The 18,765-nt window shown below is 42.2% G+C and overlaps 1 protein-coding gene across 6 annotated transcripts in view; it reads right to left on the reverse strand.

Annotated features, from left to right (window-relative positions):
• The window catches only part of SRGAP1 (SLIT-ROBO Rho GTPase activating protein 1), a 220,951-nt gene that overhangs the window by 91,559 nt on the left and 110,627 nt on the right, over nt 1-18,765 (reverse strand). For all 6 annotated transcript variants that reach the window (XM_068276769.1, XM_068276772.1, XM_068276768.1 and 3 more), the window contains exon 3: nt 10,450-10,612. In XM_068276769.1, coding sequence (XP_068132870.1) covers nt 10,450-10,612 — 163 coding nt within the window. The remainder of the gene's footprint in view (nt 1-10,449; nt 10,613-18,765) is intronic.

Genomic DNA, 18,765 nt, shown 5'->3' on the forward strand with positions numbered 1-18,765 from the left:
GACTAAATCATTTATACATAATTATTGTATAAAGTTAGGGATTAAGTTAGGGATTTCTGGAACGGATGGCTTAAACTGCTTTTTTTTTTATAACATTGGAAACGTTACACCCTATGTTCTGTATGGAGTACAATTGCCAAGAGACTATCCAGATAATTAATTCATTTATCTATGTAATAAATGGATACAAACTGAAAGTACTGAAATTTTAAATTAAAAAAAAACACACAAAAATCCAACAAAAACTTTTAGGCACCAAAACGTATCAGATAAAAAGATAGGAAAGAGTTAGCAGTCTGTGTTTCACTTTGCTTTGAAGCCTATCAGTTTCACACACTGCACAAGCTCCTCTCTGATCACTAGTTGCAATAGGTAAGACTAAGCAAACACAGCAGAGAGCTTTCCTTTGCAGGATTCAGTGATTATAAGCAGAGGAGAGTCAATTTTACTGAAAAGTTGTTTGAAAGAACCTGATTATATAACATCCATGCAATGGCACCTGGGCAGCATGGTGACATGCTATGAAATACTCTTACCATACAGTGCTCAAGTCCAAGATTTGGGCCACAACACTCTGCATGGAGTTTGTATCTTTTCCTATTTGGTTTCCTCAGGGATCTCTGAAATGTTTATATTTTGCACATATAATGCACATTAATATTTAATAGATGGAAATCCAGAAGGTGTAACTAAACAATTGACAATTCCTGTTGGAGGATATTTAAGGCACTGTCGGGATAGCATTTGTCACACCTGAAGAAGGGCATATACCACATTGTGATGATGCGATAATTCACGACACTGCTGCCAGACTATGCCTCTTCACCCTCACTGCTAACCCCCATATGGATTGCCAGGCTGAGAAATAAAGGTGTGTTTTTAAAGTGCGGTGCCTCGTTTTCTCTCTGATCCACATTGTAAGGCTGCTTCTTAGGGGAAAGCCAGTGATTCCGGCAATATGTTTAAAACGTAAGCAAACTAGGGAGAGCATAGAAGCTTTACTCCATGCTCACGGTGCCCTGGCAAGAATTCAACCTTCATAGGATGGAAATCTATCAGTTACCACTGTATCATTTATATGCAGGAGATTTACACGTCTTCCTGGAACACAAGCCCAGTCAGTGTAAATGGATAACTCCCTATATCCAGTTCGGCCTATCTGGACGAGCTTCCTCGTCCAGATAGGCACTGGTGCTGCCGCCGGCTCGTGCGCGCGATCGGGCGCGCCCCCGCGCGCGCTCCCGCTGCCCGCCGCTAGCCCCCCGATCAGTGAATGGGAATATAATTCCCATTCACCGATCTAACTTCCCCGCAGAAATACCGACGCTTTCTCTCCAGAGAGCGCGGTATTTCTGCCCCCAGGAAACAACTCCTCAGCATTTTAGTTCCTAGATGCGAGCTGGTTCGCATCTAGGACTTTTTTCACTGTGGCCATCTTGTGGCCAAATAGTAAACTGCACCCACATACATTTTTGATTAAAAAAAACCATTATTTTACATTTAAAATTAGCAGTTTCCCTCCCACACCAAAAATTACCCACATACACTTTTTTTTATTTAAAAAAAAAAAAAAAACAATTAAAAAAAAAAAAAAAAACAACATAAATAGTTACCCAAGGGTCTGAACTTTTTAAATATGCATGTCAAGAGAATATGTTATTATATTATTTAAAATTATAAGCTTATAAATAGTGATGGACGCAAATTGAAAAAATGCACCTTTATTTCTAAATGAAATATCGGCACCATAAATTGTGATAGGGACATCGTTTAAATGGTATAATAACCGGGACAGATGGGCAAATAAAATACATGCGTTTTAATTACGGTAGCATATATTAATTTCAAACTATAATGGCCAAAAACTGAGAAATAATGAATTTCTTCCGTTTTTTTCTTATTCTTCCTGTTAAAATGCATTTACAGTAAAGTGGCTCTTAGCAAAATGTATCACCCACATAAAGCCTAATTGGTGGCGGAAAAACAAGCTATAGATCAATTCATTGTGATAAGTAGCAATAAAGTTATAGGCGAATGAATGGGAGGTGAACGTTGCTCGGATGCATGAGATTTTCGGACCGCGGCGCTGAACCGGATATTACCCCAATTACTCAAAGGCAACACGTACGCTCTACAAGCTGTTGTATGCAGAGACAAATAACCACCATCTAAAAGAAGATAGGATACAGTTACCAAACCCCCACATAGGTTTATCCCTAGACAGTCATCTAATTAAAAAAAAAAAGAAAAAACTTCCTGCCATTGCCAGCTCAGTTTGAATTGTGTTTATTAAAGTGTACCTGAGATGGTGGAGATATAAAAAATGAATACATAACTGGATACCTGGCGCTTCCTGCAGCCCCCTCCGGGCTGATTAGTTCTTTGCTGCCGTACTACGCTGCCTGTAGCCTTCGCAATGTCCCTGGTAAGTCGTCCAGTTTGCGCAAGTGTAGTCTGCCCGTGTGTGCCCCCTCGTCACACTCCCGTGGCACAGAACGCTCCCGGCCATGGGAACGCAACGGGGGAGCGCACACAGCCAGCCTTCTCCTGTGCAGTATGCCCCGGACTGGAGGACATTCAGGGGCAATTTGCGGAGGCTGCGGGCAGCGGAGGACGGTGGCGTCGGAGCAATCTGGCCGGAGGGGCTGGAGGACGCCCCAGGTAGGTATACATTTTTTTTTATATTCCCCCCCCCCTCTCAGGTTCACTTTAAACGTTTTGCCCTAAGTCCACATTAGTCAGTAGGATTGTCACGGAAGTGCACATACATTTTGAATGGTATAAAATTATGCTAATTAATATGAAAATCTAATATGTAAATAGACTAATCAAATCGCACAGATAGAGCATTGGATTGGTTCCTTAACCAGCTGCATAGATTTGCAGTAACATTTACATAATTCTACATTTACTTTGATTTGCATATTTCAAGTGAAGCAGAAAGTTGGTACTGAGCCAAAGCTTTAAACTAAATGCCTTTAAACATTCGAGGCACAGGAATATGGGAAAACAAAAACACCTACAGACGTCCTCGGCAAGGGGAAGTAGTTTGGTACTAAGCTGCCTTTAGATGTCCATGATGTATGGATGCAAAAACACTAACCATACATGTCTGCAACAGTCTAAGGGTTAATACTGATGGTCATACGGGAACACTAAAATACCTCGTGACCAACAAGAATACAAAAACAGTCACACTTTATTCACACGCGTTTTGCTGCATCCATTTCTCTATTAGATTTCCAGGAGAAGGTGGTCAGAGACAGCCATGCAATTAGCCATGCCGGAATAATTAAACACAGCTAACTGCACCATCTCCAGATTATTCAGATGAAATTCACAATGAATAATTTAGGGCTGAGATAAGAGGACAGAAAAAAAAGTCTGCATGAAAATACTACAAAATGAATTGTTACTTTCAATTACTGCTACAGCAGACCTTGAAGGCCCATACATATTATGGTCATCACCATTCTGTTCACATTGCTTATATTGTAATGTCCCTTATCTGTTTTGCATTGGTTTCATTTACTGTACAGACCTAAAGTAGAACTCTACAAAAATAAACGCTTATTTAATAAGCTATGCATTCAAAGCATTATAATATTGCCAGCATAAGTTTTAATAAAACCTTTAGTGCATCAGTTAAATTAAAAATGAAGTGCCAGGACTATGAACCTTGCAATACTGTTGTCATTCTAACATGATTCAGGTACTGAGAGCTGTAAGAGTAAACACTTAACATCTGAAGTGAGAGGGCTATGGAAGCTGCCATACTAATTTCCTTTTAAACAATACCAGTTGCCTGGCAACCTGCTGATCTCTCATGCATCAGCAGTGTCACTATCACACACCTGAAATAAGCATGCAACTAAATTCAGTCAAACTTCTGATCTGCATCCTTGTTTAGGGTCTACAGTATGTCTTAAAGTATAAAGCTGCATACTCATCGCCCGACGGCTCCTGCCACATCCCCTTGACGACAATAGTCAGCAACGCTTCTCCCTGCCGGCGGGTATGCACGACGTCACACTACACACCGGGAGCAAACGAGACTTCAAGCGATCGCAGTACTTTGCACAGGAGTCGTCGTGGACCTTAGCAATCTGATATTGTGGCGCGATGCTAGGCGACGTTCGCATGGTTGTGCGCCTGTATTCACGTCACAATATCGCAGAAACAACTGCTCTGCACTCAGAAAAAAAATCATTGGTCATCGGAAAAATTGTCAGGAAAATCACAACGTGGGTATAGAACTTTAGAGGCAGAGGACCAGCAGCGCTGCCAGGCAGTTTTCAGGGTTTAAAGTGGACTTGAACTTTTGCACTGAACAGAAGGAATACAGAAATGCACCCTGTATGCACTTAGAGTTTAGCCTGTCTAATTCCCCCTCATCTGTGACTAAGCACAAGTTGTTATTTGATCCCTTATCTGTGTCAGCTGATAGCTCATTTGTAAACAAAAGATGTTAACAATGTCTGTTTCCATGGAAGCAAAAAGCAGACAAACTCCAGATTTATTGCAGGATTTGTACCAGCTGTAATACAGAAATGTTATTCTTTAAAGGTTATTATGCTGCTGCTTATCTTTTAGAGCAGAGTCCAGGACCACTTTAAAAGTAAATAAATCTGGCTGTCTTCATATCCTTCTCACTTCATGTGTACTTTAACTAAGGAAGAACATAGGTCAAGTCTGACTGACCTGAGAGTGCTTTTTCATTGTACAAAAATATGCAGCTTAGCGTTTTTCAAAAACGGCACTCCAAGAAGATTACAGGATGCAGCTCCTGAAAAATTACAAATGCACTATATGGCTATTGACTTGTAATGTAAGGGATTAAATAATGTCCGTTTTACTAACACAATTTTCCATGAATTTGAAAGCAGATTGGCAGATTCTAATATGACCTGGGGGTATCTAGAATTACAACAAACATCTCCTTCTGGTTTCCATAGTGTAGCTTGGTTTAGTTACTCCAGCGGATCTGCAGCAAGAGCTTTGAAAACGGTTTTCTATGTCAAGGATAAACACAGCTGGTGCTGGGAGATGAAAGAGCAAAGTATTGAGGTGAAAGAGCATGAAGTTATGACACTGAGGCAAACCTATGTAATACACAAAATTTCCACTCTAAGCACTTCACTTAAACATCCTACGTTCATGTTGTAAAGGGATCCTGTTTAGATTCCATACTTTGCCACATTTATCAAACTGCTATAACAAGCAGGCAGTCATTGTTTACTTTACAGTTACATTCAATTTCCTAAGATTTGTTAATAAAAAGCATTAAAAAGGGACAACACATTGCAAAGACAACAAGCCAGTGGATAAATGACAGCCTTGCTAATATGCATAAAATGTTTCCGCATATTAAGGCTGACTTCAGATTGAAGCCAGTCACACATACGGTGCTCAGATGGGAGGCGATGCCAGCAGCTCTTCTATGCAACTCTACTAAAATAAAACCTGGTCTTAATAAATATTGTATTTTCCAGCAATGCATATTTTGTCTTTAAAGCAGCAGGGACAGTCATACTATCCCAGAAAAAAACACACACATATAGAAGTAGATAAATACTTGTTCTTTTTACGTAACATATGTATTGTACAAGCTTTACTCTCCCCGTGATGATGATAAGCCTTCATCGGACTTGATTCCTGCATACACTGACAAGATGTAAAAAACACAGCTAATATACACTGGACGCTCAGAGGAGAAACCAAGTCCGATGAAGGCTTACTACTAGCCGAAAGCTTACTTTTTATTTAGCCAATAAATGGTATCATCCTGATTCAAAACTTTTTGCTTTTACTGATGGCTAACACGGTACAACTCTACTGACCTGCAGAAACAAAAGGCTACAGTCTCTGAATAAAAAAAAATAAAAGGTAAAAAACTTTTCCTATTTGTTACCTAGGGCTGTACTCTGACCTTGTAAGTATATAGCTCCTCTGGCCACACTCAGGATCTGCCTGATCTGAAAATGCCCACTAAACTGTCTAGCTACACCAAAAACCTACCTTGACATGTCAATTGACCGGACCGGCCATGTAAATAGCCCATTTAGCCATACCTCCGAATACACTCAATTTTACCTACAACAAACATGCCCATATCTATGATCCACCCTGGTCACCCCTCATGATCTTCTCAGCCACACATAAGCAACACCAAACTCAGTAGATCATCTCATCTTTAACCGAATTCAGCAATGTGGTTTTTCAGGATCTAGTAGGAACTGTGATATGTAACGTAGGGTCACATAATCAAGTCAATATAATTAGGCACATGTCATCGCAAAAGAAAATGAATGAAGTAATTGCAATAGGCAAAAATTACGTTTTGGACAGACTGAAAATCACTACTTGACAGGCAATCTATTGGGCCAATCAATGATTGGCCAGCGGGGGAGGGTGGGCGGGGTATTCAAAAAGAAAAAAAAATTCACATTTCTATTTCAAAAAAATATTTATTAAAAAAAACAAAAAAAAAACACTGGAGGGGATGATCAGACCCAACCCAACAGGAAGCTCTGTTGGGGGGAAAAGGGGGGGGGGATCACTTGTGTGCTGTGTTGTGCGGCCCTGCAGCTTTGCCTTAAAGCTGCAGCGGCCCTATTAACAAAAAATGGCCTGTCACTAGGGGGGTTTAACACCGCGGTCCTCAAGAGGTTAAGGTGCACAGTGTTCAATAGCGAGAGAAGCAGCAATTTATGTTAGAGAATCAAGCCTATTGTGTAAAAATAGCATAACTGGGAGGCAGTAGGCCACTTCAAACATTTTTGCTGGACTCTGAGGGGTAAAACGATAATATGAACAAAATTTGAACGCAATATTACCGTAACTAAATGTCTTGTACTTCCTTATTAAAGTGTTCCCGAAGGACAGAAGGAAAACGAAAAGGCACTCTGTATGTATTTAGAGAGTTTAGCCTGTCTTATTCTACTTCATCTGAGACTAATCACAACTGTACTTTGATCTCTCAGCTGTGTCAGATCAGGAATCTGGCTGCCTCAGCAGATCAGCTAATTTGTAAAGACAGGGTGTTGACCCTATGTCTGCTTCCATGAAAGGAGGAAGTAGACACACTGCAGATTTATTGCAGGATTTGTATCAGCAGTAAACAAAAATGTTTTTCTTTCAAGGTTATAATGCTGTTGCTTATCTTTTAGAGTAGCAAGGAAGTTCTGAGTTCAGGTCCGCTTTAACAGGCCTTTATTCATGCCAATACTGGATTTGAAAATGAGCAAATAACTAACTCTAGTAAATAATGCTCTTCTTGTTAAACAGTCACAATGGCAGAATTAAAAAGGAGATAGCCTCGCTAGACAAGTTTAGTACAATTAGCCACATAGCACAGCATGGCTATCAGGAGTTCTATTTCTTGGGCACATTCCTGGTGATTTCCGGCGCTCCATGCAACGCTGGGCATGGAAACCTAGGCATTCACAATGTTTGCTATGGTTCTATTGGAAGTAAGTAGAGCACAGTGTTCCAATGAACACAGCCTTTCACATCACTGACGGAAAGAGATGACAGATGCAAACAAGACGCCGGGAGAGGGGAAATGAATTCCAAGGAAGCTACATCCTTGGAAACCCTATAATTTGAGCCTGAAGGGTGAACTGCTGCTCATCTGAATGCATGTCTAAGCATGTGTGCTAATGAAGAGGAACAAGCCAGTTTACTTGAATAGATGTCACTTTAGCACTTACATTAGAAACCTCTAAAGAAGTTTTAAAAAATGAATGGCAGGATATGAAGCAAAGCAACGAATGATGCTGCAAATAAAAATTTCAATTGTGATCGTTTTAAGACACTTTTAGCTCAATAAAACAACTGTATCTATGCAAAACTGGCAACTTAAAGCCCTAGTCTTGGCACCCGTGTTTTCCTACATCTGTGTAGGCACACAGCTGCAGATTTTATTGATGTGTAGAATCTGATTAACTGATGCTGAATATAAAGCCTTGTACACACGAGGTTAAACTGACAAGGCGTCCGATAACTGCCTCTGCCGAGAATCTAGCGCGTGTTCAGCAGCCCCCAACCCTCTTGGCAGCTTTGCTGATGAATTTGGACAAGGACTGGCTGAAGGCATTGTTCTCACACCGAGCACTGAGTAATGCTCCTCACACGCCACTTTGTAGTCCCCCCCCCCCCCTCCCCTGCATAGCAACAGATTGCATCGCTAGCCAGGAGGCCAGCGATGTGTCTGTGCAGCCTCCGCCCTGCAATGTCACCCATAGGATTAAGTCCCAATCCCTGCCAGCAGACATGCCTTGCACGTGGCTTAAATCACGTGCAGAACACCTCGTGTAAAGCCCAGAAACTGGCCACATTCTGAACAAATCACTACCTCTGCTGTAGAATGCACTCTTCCCCAACAGACTCACACCTTGCAGTCTGATCTGGGGAAATGATGCAATCCAGATACTAAAAACAACCATACCCATAGAACCTCACATCTGTCTCTCCAGCAGCTTCTGGTCATTTGATCAGAATTTCCAGGCAGGAGCTTTTAGCTGCAGAAAGTTCTTTTCACACAAAAACATTCAGCTTTAAGAACAATCAATAAGCAAATGCAACTGTTTTATCAGATATGAAGAGCTGGAAAGTGTAAATCTAATTGGAAGAAATAGATTGTTTTGAAATATTCAAATCTATTACAACTGTTAAAATAAATAGCTAAAAGTATTACATTCTAGGCATGCATTGCCAATACACTCATACAGTAAGACATACTGCAACCAAATAAGCACCTGAAACACACAACATTTATTTTACAGGTTGTTAGCCAATTGAAAGTATATGTTGACAAGGACGAGTGACTGACAGCTTATCATTTGATAAGGCCAGGATAACTATTACACCCCTATGTACAGTCCAGAGACAGAGGGCACGTCTATAGCTGAACTAAGCAATCGTGTTCCTGTAGGCTAGAAGCTGGTGAAGGAGGGCAGCATCATTGTAGAGAAAATTGTTTAAGCATTGCATTGTGAAAATGCTTGAATATAAATCCACATATTCAGTATGTCCTCGAATAATGCCTGTAAAACTGCTCAGTCACCATTTTCTTGTATTAGCCTTTGGCCATACAGTCCTCTATCAGATGTCTGATTGGAGACCTGACTGAACCAGAATAAATAATAGCAGTTAAGACACTGTCAAAAGGAATTTGAGTAAATGAGGAAGTCACAGTGAGTGAAACTCCAGCTAGCCCAGAATTAAGCTGGCGATATATAACTCAATCTGATGTATGGCCATATCGACCCCTCTGTGGTTGAATTGGATCAGAGAGGGGATCTACTGCCTGGTCACACACTACACAGTGATTTCCAATAGATTCCAGCATGAGCATACTGCTGCCATCTGCTGGGGAGGGGGTTGCGCACATCATATCTCAGAAGCGAAAGTGTCACATGTAACAGGCACTCACTGTGAAGGCGGACACCAGAGGAGGCCAGGAGTCGCACCAGCGGAGAGGCGAGACTTAACACTGCACATGGGCATATGGTGGTGGTGGTGGGTGGTGGGTGGGGGGCGGGGGGTCGGGACAAACCTAAGCAGTTGGATGAGATACCACCTGGTGACCGTCAGTCATTTGTATTTGTATTGTGGCAAACTACAAAGCTGTTGTAGTGGCAGTTTAAAGCCACCAAAGCTATGTAACTAAGTTTGAACAGTGGCTGTATGTAACTAAGTTGCTACAAGTGCAATATAATTGCTTTCATCTCCGCCATTAATATCATGAGCAGGGACTGCAGCAATCTGTATGTGATATAATGCTATGCATACATATGAATCAGCCGCCAGGAGATTTGGGCGCAGGGTAAAGCCGATAAAGTCCCGGTGGCGCTAATTACTATTCGCCCTCCAGGTTGCTGTGGATAGTGGGGAATGATGTAATTTGGCTTCCAGCTATTGCTGGCGGACGAAATAGGGTTTTTACAGTAATTTGTGATCTGTCTTGATGGCGCCCTAATTACTCACTGAGTGCCCATATAGCCATAATTGCTATTACAGTCTATGGTGGCGCCGGCTGCTCCCAAATCTCCTGCACTGTTTTACAGCACTGGAATGCTAAAGCCTTATACACATTCTAGATGGGTTTTGCCAGAGGAAGCCATTCAGGTCAACCTCAGCTGAGAATATAAGGTGCAAGGCGCACTCTAAGCCATACACTGGATCAAAGAGAGAGTATGAGGTAATAGCAATAGGTTTGGCTAGAATGTAGCCGACCCCAAAGGGGAAGGTTGAGGTAAGGCATGGAGAGGGAGTAGGCATGGACAGGGGAGAGGATGCATTGGCTGTCAGCAGGAGAGGTTAGTGTGAGGAGGGGAAAAAAAGTGTAGATATTACTACTAGCATCTCACGGACCGTCTAGCCATAGTGAAATACAGAGAAATCACAAATATCCAAAACAATCTAGATACAAGCATAAATACACACCTTTTTGAACATCCGAGTTGAATCCTCACTTATCTGCATAAATCGCATGATCACATTATTCAGGTAGATGTCACTCAGTGTAGCATGATCTTTGCTTTCTCTTCTCACTTGATTCAACAATAAATACCAGCAATTGACCGGAGATAGCAGGTTCTGGTCTTTCCTGTAACACATAAGATCATAGCATTGTTTACAACCGACCAGGATAAATGTAATTACACACAAACACTATACAGTTCATCATATATCTTCCACTGCTTAACCAGCATCTAAAATGTCATTTAGACAATTCCGTTTAAATCACCATTACACCTACTGAGCCACAAGATTCATATTTGGTTCCTCTGTCCACACCTCACTTGTAAATGTGACATGCTTCATCCAAACCACAGGATTATGTTCTACTACATGAAGATGTGCGCTTTGTGGAAGGAAATGAATAGGCTGCTAGCTCAATTGATAGATCAAAATCACTAGAAGCAACAGTACAATATGGAAATCTATCATAGGAAACATTACACCACAGCTACACCTGAACTGAGAGTGCTAGGATTTAGAGCAGAGGTCCACAAACTTTTTCGGTCAAGGGCCTGGTCAACATACTTCAAACTGCTGGGGGGCCGGTACATACATAAAATGTTTAAAAACATTACATTGAATCTAGGTATCGATTCCCCCCAGTCATGCCCGGAGGAGAACTCCCAGCAGCTGCCATTCAGTCATGAGGCGCTCTGAAGAATGTCTTTGTGCACCAGACAGTGAAGAATACCCAGGTGACAACCTGCCGTCCAGTTGGACAGCAGTGTCACCTGATGCAGAATTAGATTGGAAGCCAGCGAAAGACTGCTCGCTGGCTTCTACAGTATGTGGATGGGTGGTACCAGTAATGCTATTCTATATGTGGGGCAACGATATTTAAGGGTGCAGTGGGCCACATCTATAAGTTACACATTTTGGTTTGGGGGGGCAAGTGAAAAAGCCTCAGGAGGCCGCATTCGGCCCACGGGCCTTAGTTTGAGAACCATTGATTTAGAGCGTGGCTAGAATTTCCCCCACTGGTGAGCCAGAGGGGGACTGATCTGCTTAATTTCAGCCAAGACTGATTGGTATGTTTTTAAATGGACTTCTTTAACTGTTAAAAAGGACATCCACTGAAAAAGTCATAACATTTGAGAGGAGGCCATCAACAAGTATTCTATCTCCCTGGCATAGCACACATGTTAACAGCAGATTCAATTGCTGATGCCTGTGCAACTTTAACCTCACAGGGCATGTTAAACTAATTATTAAAAGGTATGATGCTAGGCGAGTTCTGCTGCTATCATGGAGCAGTCTCTTGGGAGGCTCAAAGTCGGAACCTACTATATTAAGTATGAGGACAACCAGATATGCGCCCCCTCTCCTGCTGTGTAATTTTATCTCATTCTCATCTCTTAACTCATGTCCACTCCTTAAAACTTCTTATCAAAAAGCACCTCCTGCTCAGGCTTGCCATTTGTCCATTTATTGGACTACCATCAGATCAGAGGACCAATGGGGAGCCCTGGTAGATTAAAATATGCTTTATGCTGGACTCCTCATAATTTGCAATTCAGGCCATACTAGGGACCCCAACAAACGCATCTTTTAATTTAAACCAAGGTTTCCTATTGCCCCATGCATTGACCAATGGGATTTTTTGTCTGCTAAGAATCCCAATGGTCAGGTCAGACCAAAATAAAACAACAACTGCCCCAATTCTTTTCTGGCACCATTTTGTTGATTGTTCTCGCTAACTTATGACCCCCCCCCCCCCAAAAAAAAATAATAATTAAGAGTGGGAGGAAAAACCCACCCACAGTTAAGATGATTCCCTCAGTAGAAGTTCAGTAAATACAAAACCAGCTAGCAGGGCTGTGGGGCCGGCACGTAAATCCTTTCATCTCGGACCGATTTATTTATGGTGCTTCACTTTGAGTCTCCTTTCCATACACTTTTACAGAGAAAATAAATATGTGAATTATATACAGTATTTTCTATTTGCACCACAAGCATGCAACACACAATTCATCACCACTGCCAATATCAATCATTCAGTTGCTTTTCAGAACCCTTATCTGCTAAAGCTAGGTGTAAAAAGCCATAGCTATGCCATTCTGGCTTTTTATTTTGTTAAAGATGATAAGAACATTCAGTAACATTCTAGTTTTTTTTTTTTTTTAAAACAATTTTTATTTGGTTTTCACAGAATTACAGACTAGTCAAATATCACCAAGATGTTAGGAATAGTTATAACAACACATCAGAGGTATATGAGACGGAGGGTATTTCCCCCCTGAGAATACAAGAGTCCTTTCATCTTGGGAGGCCGTATATACTACAGGCCTGCGGGATAGCATGTCCGAATCTGGGTAAAGACACTTTGGAGTGGTAGTAATTAAACACTAACAACATTATAAACCCCAACAGTCCCCCCCTCCCCCCCCCCCCACCCACCCCTGGGGGTGCTCTCTCCACTGGGTCCACCCTAACTTGGCTTTAGGTAGGTAAAAGTCAAATGACATCAATGAGCTAATAGGTATGTTAGGCATGAAGTTTTAAGGGTCCCAGAGTTCCAAGAAGATCTTCGTTACAGTACCAAGAAGAGTATTTGAATGGTTCAACTAATTGAGTGATTTCTTCCTGATTAAACATTATTAAAATAAAAGGTTTCCATTTACTGAAGAAGCGTTTGGCTCTTTTTTCTTTATGAAGAAGTGTGTCATATCTGTCCATGGAATATAAATCTAACATTACATCTTTTACATCTTGGATAGTCGGGCTATTAGGATATATCCATCTATTTAAGATGGCTTTCTTTGCGGCTGCAAGTGTCACGTGAAGAATATCAGGATCATAGGGGGCTTTACTTGGAGTTGTAGAAGGGGGAGCCCTGTTGTGAAATAAGTAGAGTATGGGGTCTTTCTCAGTGTGTTTACATTTGAGCCTTTTAAGGAAGCGAGAGACTTGGTCCCAAAAATGTGAAATGGCAGAACAATGCTATATGCAATGTACCATATCAGCACTAGGAAGTTTGCACTTGGGGCATTCTGGAGAATATCCCTGAGGGGGGATGGAATATTTAATATTGAAAGCATACTTTGCATGGAAAAGGAGGAGAAGATGAGAGTCCCTCCAGCTCTCGCTAATAATGCTTTTTCTATATGTTGATATGCCTTCTATTATAAGTTTTTCTAATGAGGGAGTCTCAAAATATTTGTTCCATCGTTTAAAGTTATCTTGTGCTAGTTTTGCTGCATTGATAGCTAATAGGCCGTTGTGTAGCGTTGAAAGGGATAGTCTCTCGGTACCCGGTGAAAGGAATCTATTAAAAGGGGTGATCTCCATCAGACAGGAGGTGTTAATTAAGTGTGATTTAACATAGGACTTTATTTGGTAGTAGGCTAAGAAGTCAGTTTTAGGTATGCTAAACAGGGTGTGTAGTTCTGATAAGCTCCACCAACGTCTACCTTTGAAGTTAAAGAGCTGACTAAGTTTGGTGACGCCCCTGGCCTCCCAACCCAGGAAGGTGTTATGTTGCATGCCTGGAGAGAAGTCAGGGGCGCCCCAAAGTGGCATATATTTAGTGATCTTCCATGGCAAATTAAATAACTTCCTGCATTCTTTCCATGTGATAATGGTATCCTTTACTATGACATTGTATTTGAGGCGGACAGGGAGAGTAGACCATTTGGAGTGTAGCAGACCCACTGGGGTCCAGGGTTCCACTAGAGCTGCCTCGAGCTTATAGTTGGAGAAACCAGAGGTTTGGGATACCCAGTCACGAATGTGACGCAACATACAGGCTAAATTATAAAGTCTAATATTGGGGAGGGCAAGACCATCCAGGCTCTTAGGAATCTGAAGTCTGCTTAGTTTTATCCTTGATCGCTTGTTTTTCCAGAGGAAAAGTGAGGTGGCTCTATTTAAAGTTTGTATGTCAGAGTGTTTCAGAAGAAAAGGGAGTACTTGCAGGGGGTATAGGAGCCTGCCAAAAGTAATCATCTTGAATAAGGCTGCTCTTCCAGAGAGGCTGAGGGGGAGATTTTCCCAGCTGCGTAGTTGGTTGACTAGTTTTTGGATAAGTGGAGTTATATTAAGATTATAAAGTGATTGAGGATCCTTACCCACCTGCACTCCCAGATATGTAATTGGTCCTTTGGTGATCTTGACTCCAAGATTTATATCTGTTGGAATACTACATTTGCTAGAAAGAAACATAAGCTCGCTTTTTGTTTTATTGACTTTAAAGCCAGATTCTCTGCCTATTTCTGCTATCAGTTGTAAAATCTTAGGTACTTGAGCTAGAGGATCATCGAGAAATAGCAGAACATCATCTGCAAATAGAGCCTGAGTGGTCCTGACCCCCCCTACTTTGATTCCATCAATTACTCTGTCTAGTAATCTAGCGAGAGGTTCAAGGGCTAGGTTGAAAAGTAGGGGAGACAGGGGACATCCCTGTCTCGTCCCCTTCTGAAGGGGAAAAGATGCAGACAGGAAACCTGGGGTATAAATACGAGCCTTAGGGGCTTGGTACATTATCCAGCCATTGCCAATGAACTTCATCAAAGGCCTTATGTGCGTCGAGTAAGAGGAGAGCACTCTGTTTGTTGGTTAAAGGGTACGCTTTTACCTGCTCCAGAATTAATAGTAACTTTCTAATATTGGTGACCGCAGACTTGCCTCTCACAAAGCCCACCTGGTTAGGGTGAATGAGCTTGGGCATGACTATGGCCAGACGATTGGCCATTAATTTGGTTAAGACCTTGAGATCTTGGTTGATTAGTGAAATGGGTCTATAGGATTCAGCTAAGGTGGGATCCTTTGCCTTTTTGTGAATTACTTTAATGTAGGTATCATTTCCAGAGGGCAGAAACTGTTCACCACGCAAGATTCTATTATAAACTTCAGAGAGGGTAGGAGAAATTTCTAATTGTAGTATTTTAAAAAACTCTGAGGATAGGCCATCTGGGCCTGGTGCTTTGTTGTTGGCCAGACTTTTGATAGTTTGAATTATTTCGGGGGTGGTAATTGGGGCATTGAGGGCATTGAGGTCTTCCTCATTAAGCTTTTTAAGAGGGGCAGAATCTAGCCATCTAGTGCTATCAGCTTCACTAAAAGTGTGAGAATTAGTATAGAGGTTCCTGTAGTAGGAGAGGAAGATATCATTAATATCTTTTGGGTGATTCTTGATTTCCCCTAGGTCATTCTGAAGACCTGAGATGAGGGAAGGGTCATATCCCCCTTTGGCCAATCTAGCCAGAAGTCTGCCCGATTTATTGCCGTGTTTGAAGAATTGTAGCTTTTTGTAGGGTTGGGTGAGGAGCTCCCTTTGTTTGAGCCATTTATCTGCAATTGCTTTAGCTTTGAGCCACTGCTCCCTAGAGGATGATGAGTGTGAGTTCTGGTATTCTAACAGGGCCTGTCTTACTTTTCTAACCTGAGCAGAGTATTCCTTTGCCACTTTTTTTTTTTTGGAGCTAACATATGCCAGCTTTAGCAGTGTCCCAGAATAAATGAGGGTCATTTTTATGGGTTTTGTTGTCATCACTGAATTCAAGCCACCAGTTCTGTAATAGAGGGTGGAACTCCTCATCACTATAAAGGTGTGACGGGAATCTCCATATATAATCGGAGCCTCTGGGAGTGAGCTCGTTTAGGGCTATTGAAATAGGAGAATGATCTGAGATTACTGCGTCATGTATGGTGGCTTTAGTTAGCCTAGAGGTGAGATCTGGAGAAGTGAACAGGTAGTCTATCCTCGAGAAGGACCTATGGGGATGGGAATAGAACGAGAATTCCCTTTCACTCGGTGAGAGGTATCTTCAGGTGTCCTGTAGCATTAAGAGATTGCTAAGTTTAAAAAGGCAGGTATCTTGGGCTCTGTGAGAGGACGGTCCACGTCCCTCAGTTCTTCTATCCTCGAGAGGGTGCATGACCTCGTTAAAGTCCCCTCCCACTATTAAATGGTGTGGTTCTAGTAGTAGCTGGGTGCCTAGACGTTGGAAAAAACTTTTTTTCCCGTCATGCGGCCCATACACATTCTAAATAGTGAGAGTATCTCCTGGGAGTGTGATTTTAACTGCTATACAACGTCCTTCAGTATCTACATAGGTTTGCTCAACGGTGCCTTTAAGATGTTTGCTAATTAAAGTTATCACTCCAGCTTTTTTGTTAATTGCAGGTGACCCAAAGCAGTGGGATACCCATTATTTTTTTTTTTTAAGTATTGTATTTCAGACGGGCCCAAATGGGTCTCCTGTAATAAAGCAATGTCAGCGTCTAGGGATTTTAGATGCCGGAGTATTTGAGATCTTTTTATGGGGGAACGTAAACCCTTAACGTTCCAGGATATAATTTTCATGTTATACGGATCTTAGATACCGGTGAGCAAAATGCAGATGATGAATATATCGTAAAGTACAAGATAGCTATCTGAAACAGCGAAAAAATTACAATGTGGACCCAGATAGAGAGAGCAACACCCCAGAATACCTGTAAACAGAAAAATAAACATATAACTAACAAGAATGTGCAGGAGAGAAAAATACTGGTAGGTGGGTGATAGATTAACTCCATCACATGTAGTGAGTCCCACCGTAGTGGGGACTGAGGTTCCTGCTTATAATAAAACACGGTGGCGTGTATTGCCACTAAACCTTTAGGGATTGACTTCTCTTCTTCCCTGTGAATGACACCAGCGAGCTTCCTAGCATCCGAAGCCTATACGGACTGTCCGCGGCAGAATGTCAGACTATAATAACGTCAGAGTTATTAAAGAGGCAGGTAGACCCTCATTCCGGTGGATCATTGGAAGAATGGTTTGGGGAAGTGGATCGTCTAGAAGAGGATGAAAATCTGGTGGTAAGGTAACTATCCGCTTCCCGGGGATGCTTGAAGATTTTAAAAGTATCTTCATCCTCAAAGATCTTGAGGGTGGCGGGATAGAGTAAAGAGAATTTGATTTTCTTCAGCGCGAGGAAGGAGCAGGCTTTGTTGAATGCCTGGCGTTTTTCCGTTACTTCAAAAGAGTAATCGTTGAAGAGCTTGATGGTAGCTTCTTGGTATAGGAGAGGTTCGGTCAAGGCCTTAAAGGCCCGGAGTATCCTGATCTTAGCATTGTAATCCAGGTATCTGGTCATGACCATCCGGGGGGTTGCTTTAGCTAGGTTCTTTTTCGGGGGCCCTACCCTGTGAGCACGCTCCACTCTGAAGTCTCCCGATAAGTTTAGCAGCTGCGGCAGGATTTTTTCGCAGAACTCAGGGATATCGCTAGGGCAGCATGTTTCAGGGAGGCCTACAATCCTTAGATTGTTACGCCTCGACCTGTTCTCCAGATCTTCTATGCGAGCATGGAAGACTGCATTGTCTTTTATAAGAGAGTCCATCTTGGAAATATTAAAGTCACAGTCTTGTTCGCACTGCCTAATTCGTTGTTCCACTTCTCCTATTCTAGCGCTTTGGGCCCTAAGCTCTTTAGTCACGCTTGCTAGAGACCTGGAGACAGCTGACTCAACGGTGGCTTGCAGGTCTGGGGCTAGCAGCTTCATCATTTCTTTGGCCATAGTTTTATAGTTAATGGGAGGTGTAGGGCGCTTACCCTCCTCGGATGGGGCATCAGAGTCTTCTTCCCAGTCTTGCTGCGAGTGGACAGCCTCAGATCGATTTCCTCTCTTCCTCGCGCTGGCGGCCATCTTGCCTTGTGACTGCTGTTCCTGCGTGTCTCCCCGGGAGTTAGTCTGGCGGGTCTGGCGAGTAACGTAGCGGTCCATATGGTTGTCCCCGTGCTGCGGGGGCTGTGTGCAGCTCGGATGTAAGAGATCCGAGCGATCTGATATGATAGTATGACCGCGGGCGGCCTGGCTTGTCGGAGCTCCGCTAGTCTGCGTCCACCATCACAGGCGCCGGAACCGGAAGTCAAACATTCTAGTTTTAACAATGGACAAGAGTAAAAAGATATATTCTCTTAGATAAAATTTGGGGTTCAATTTAAAATTGAATCTGTGTATATCCAAGTATACACTATTTGATTGTATAAGGAGTCTGAACATTTTTACCGACTCCAATAACCCATGTATTGCCAGTCATGTGCCCTGCTGCCAAATCAGGGATATGTAGGCACAATGTGGTACATATTAAAATGTAGAACTCGTCCTTGTACTTTACCATAATGGTGTTAATGAGTGCTGATGGATACGAGAATTGGCTTTCACAAACTGGGGCACATAGCTATATAATGTTTTCCTCTCAACCAATTTCATTCTGTAACATTCTCTAGTTGTATTCGTGATTCTGTTA

The sequence above is a fragment of the Hyperolius riggenbachi genome, chromosome 3 (assembly GCF_040937935.1).
Source record: "Hyperolius riggenbachi isolate aHypRig1 chromosome 3, aHypRig1.pri, whole genome shotgun sequence".
Lineage (NCBI taxonomy): Eukaryota > Metazoa > Chordata > Amphibia > Anura > Hyperoliidae > Hyperolius > Hyperolius riggenbachi.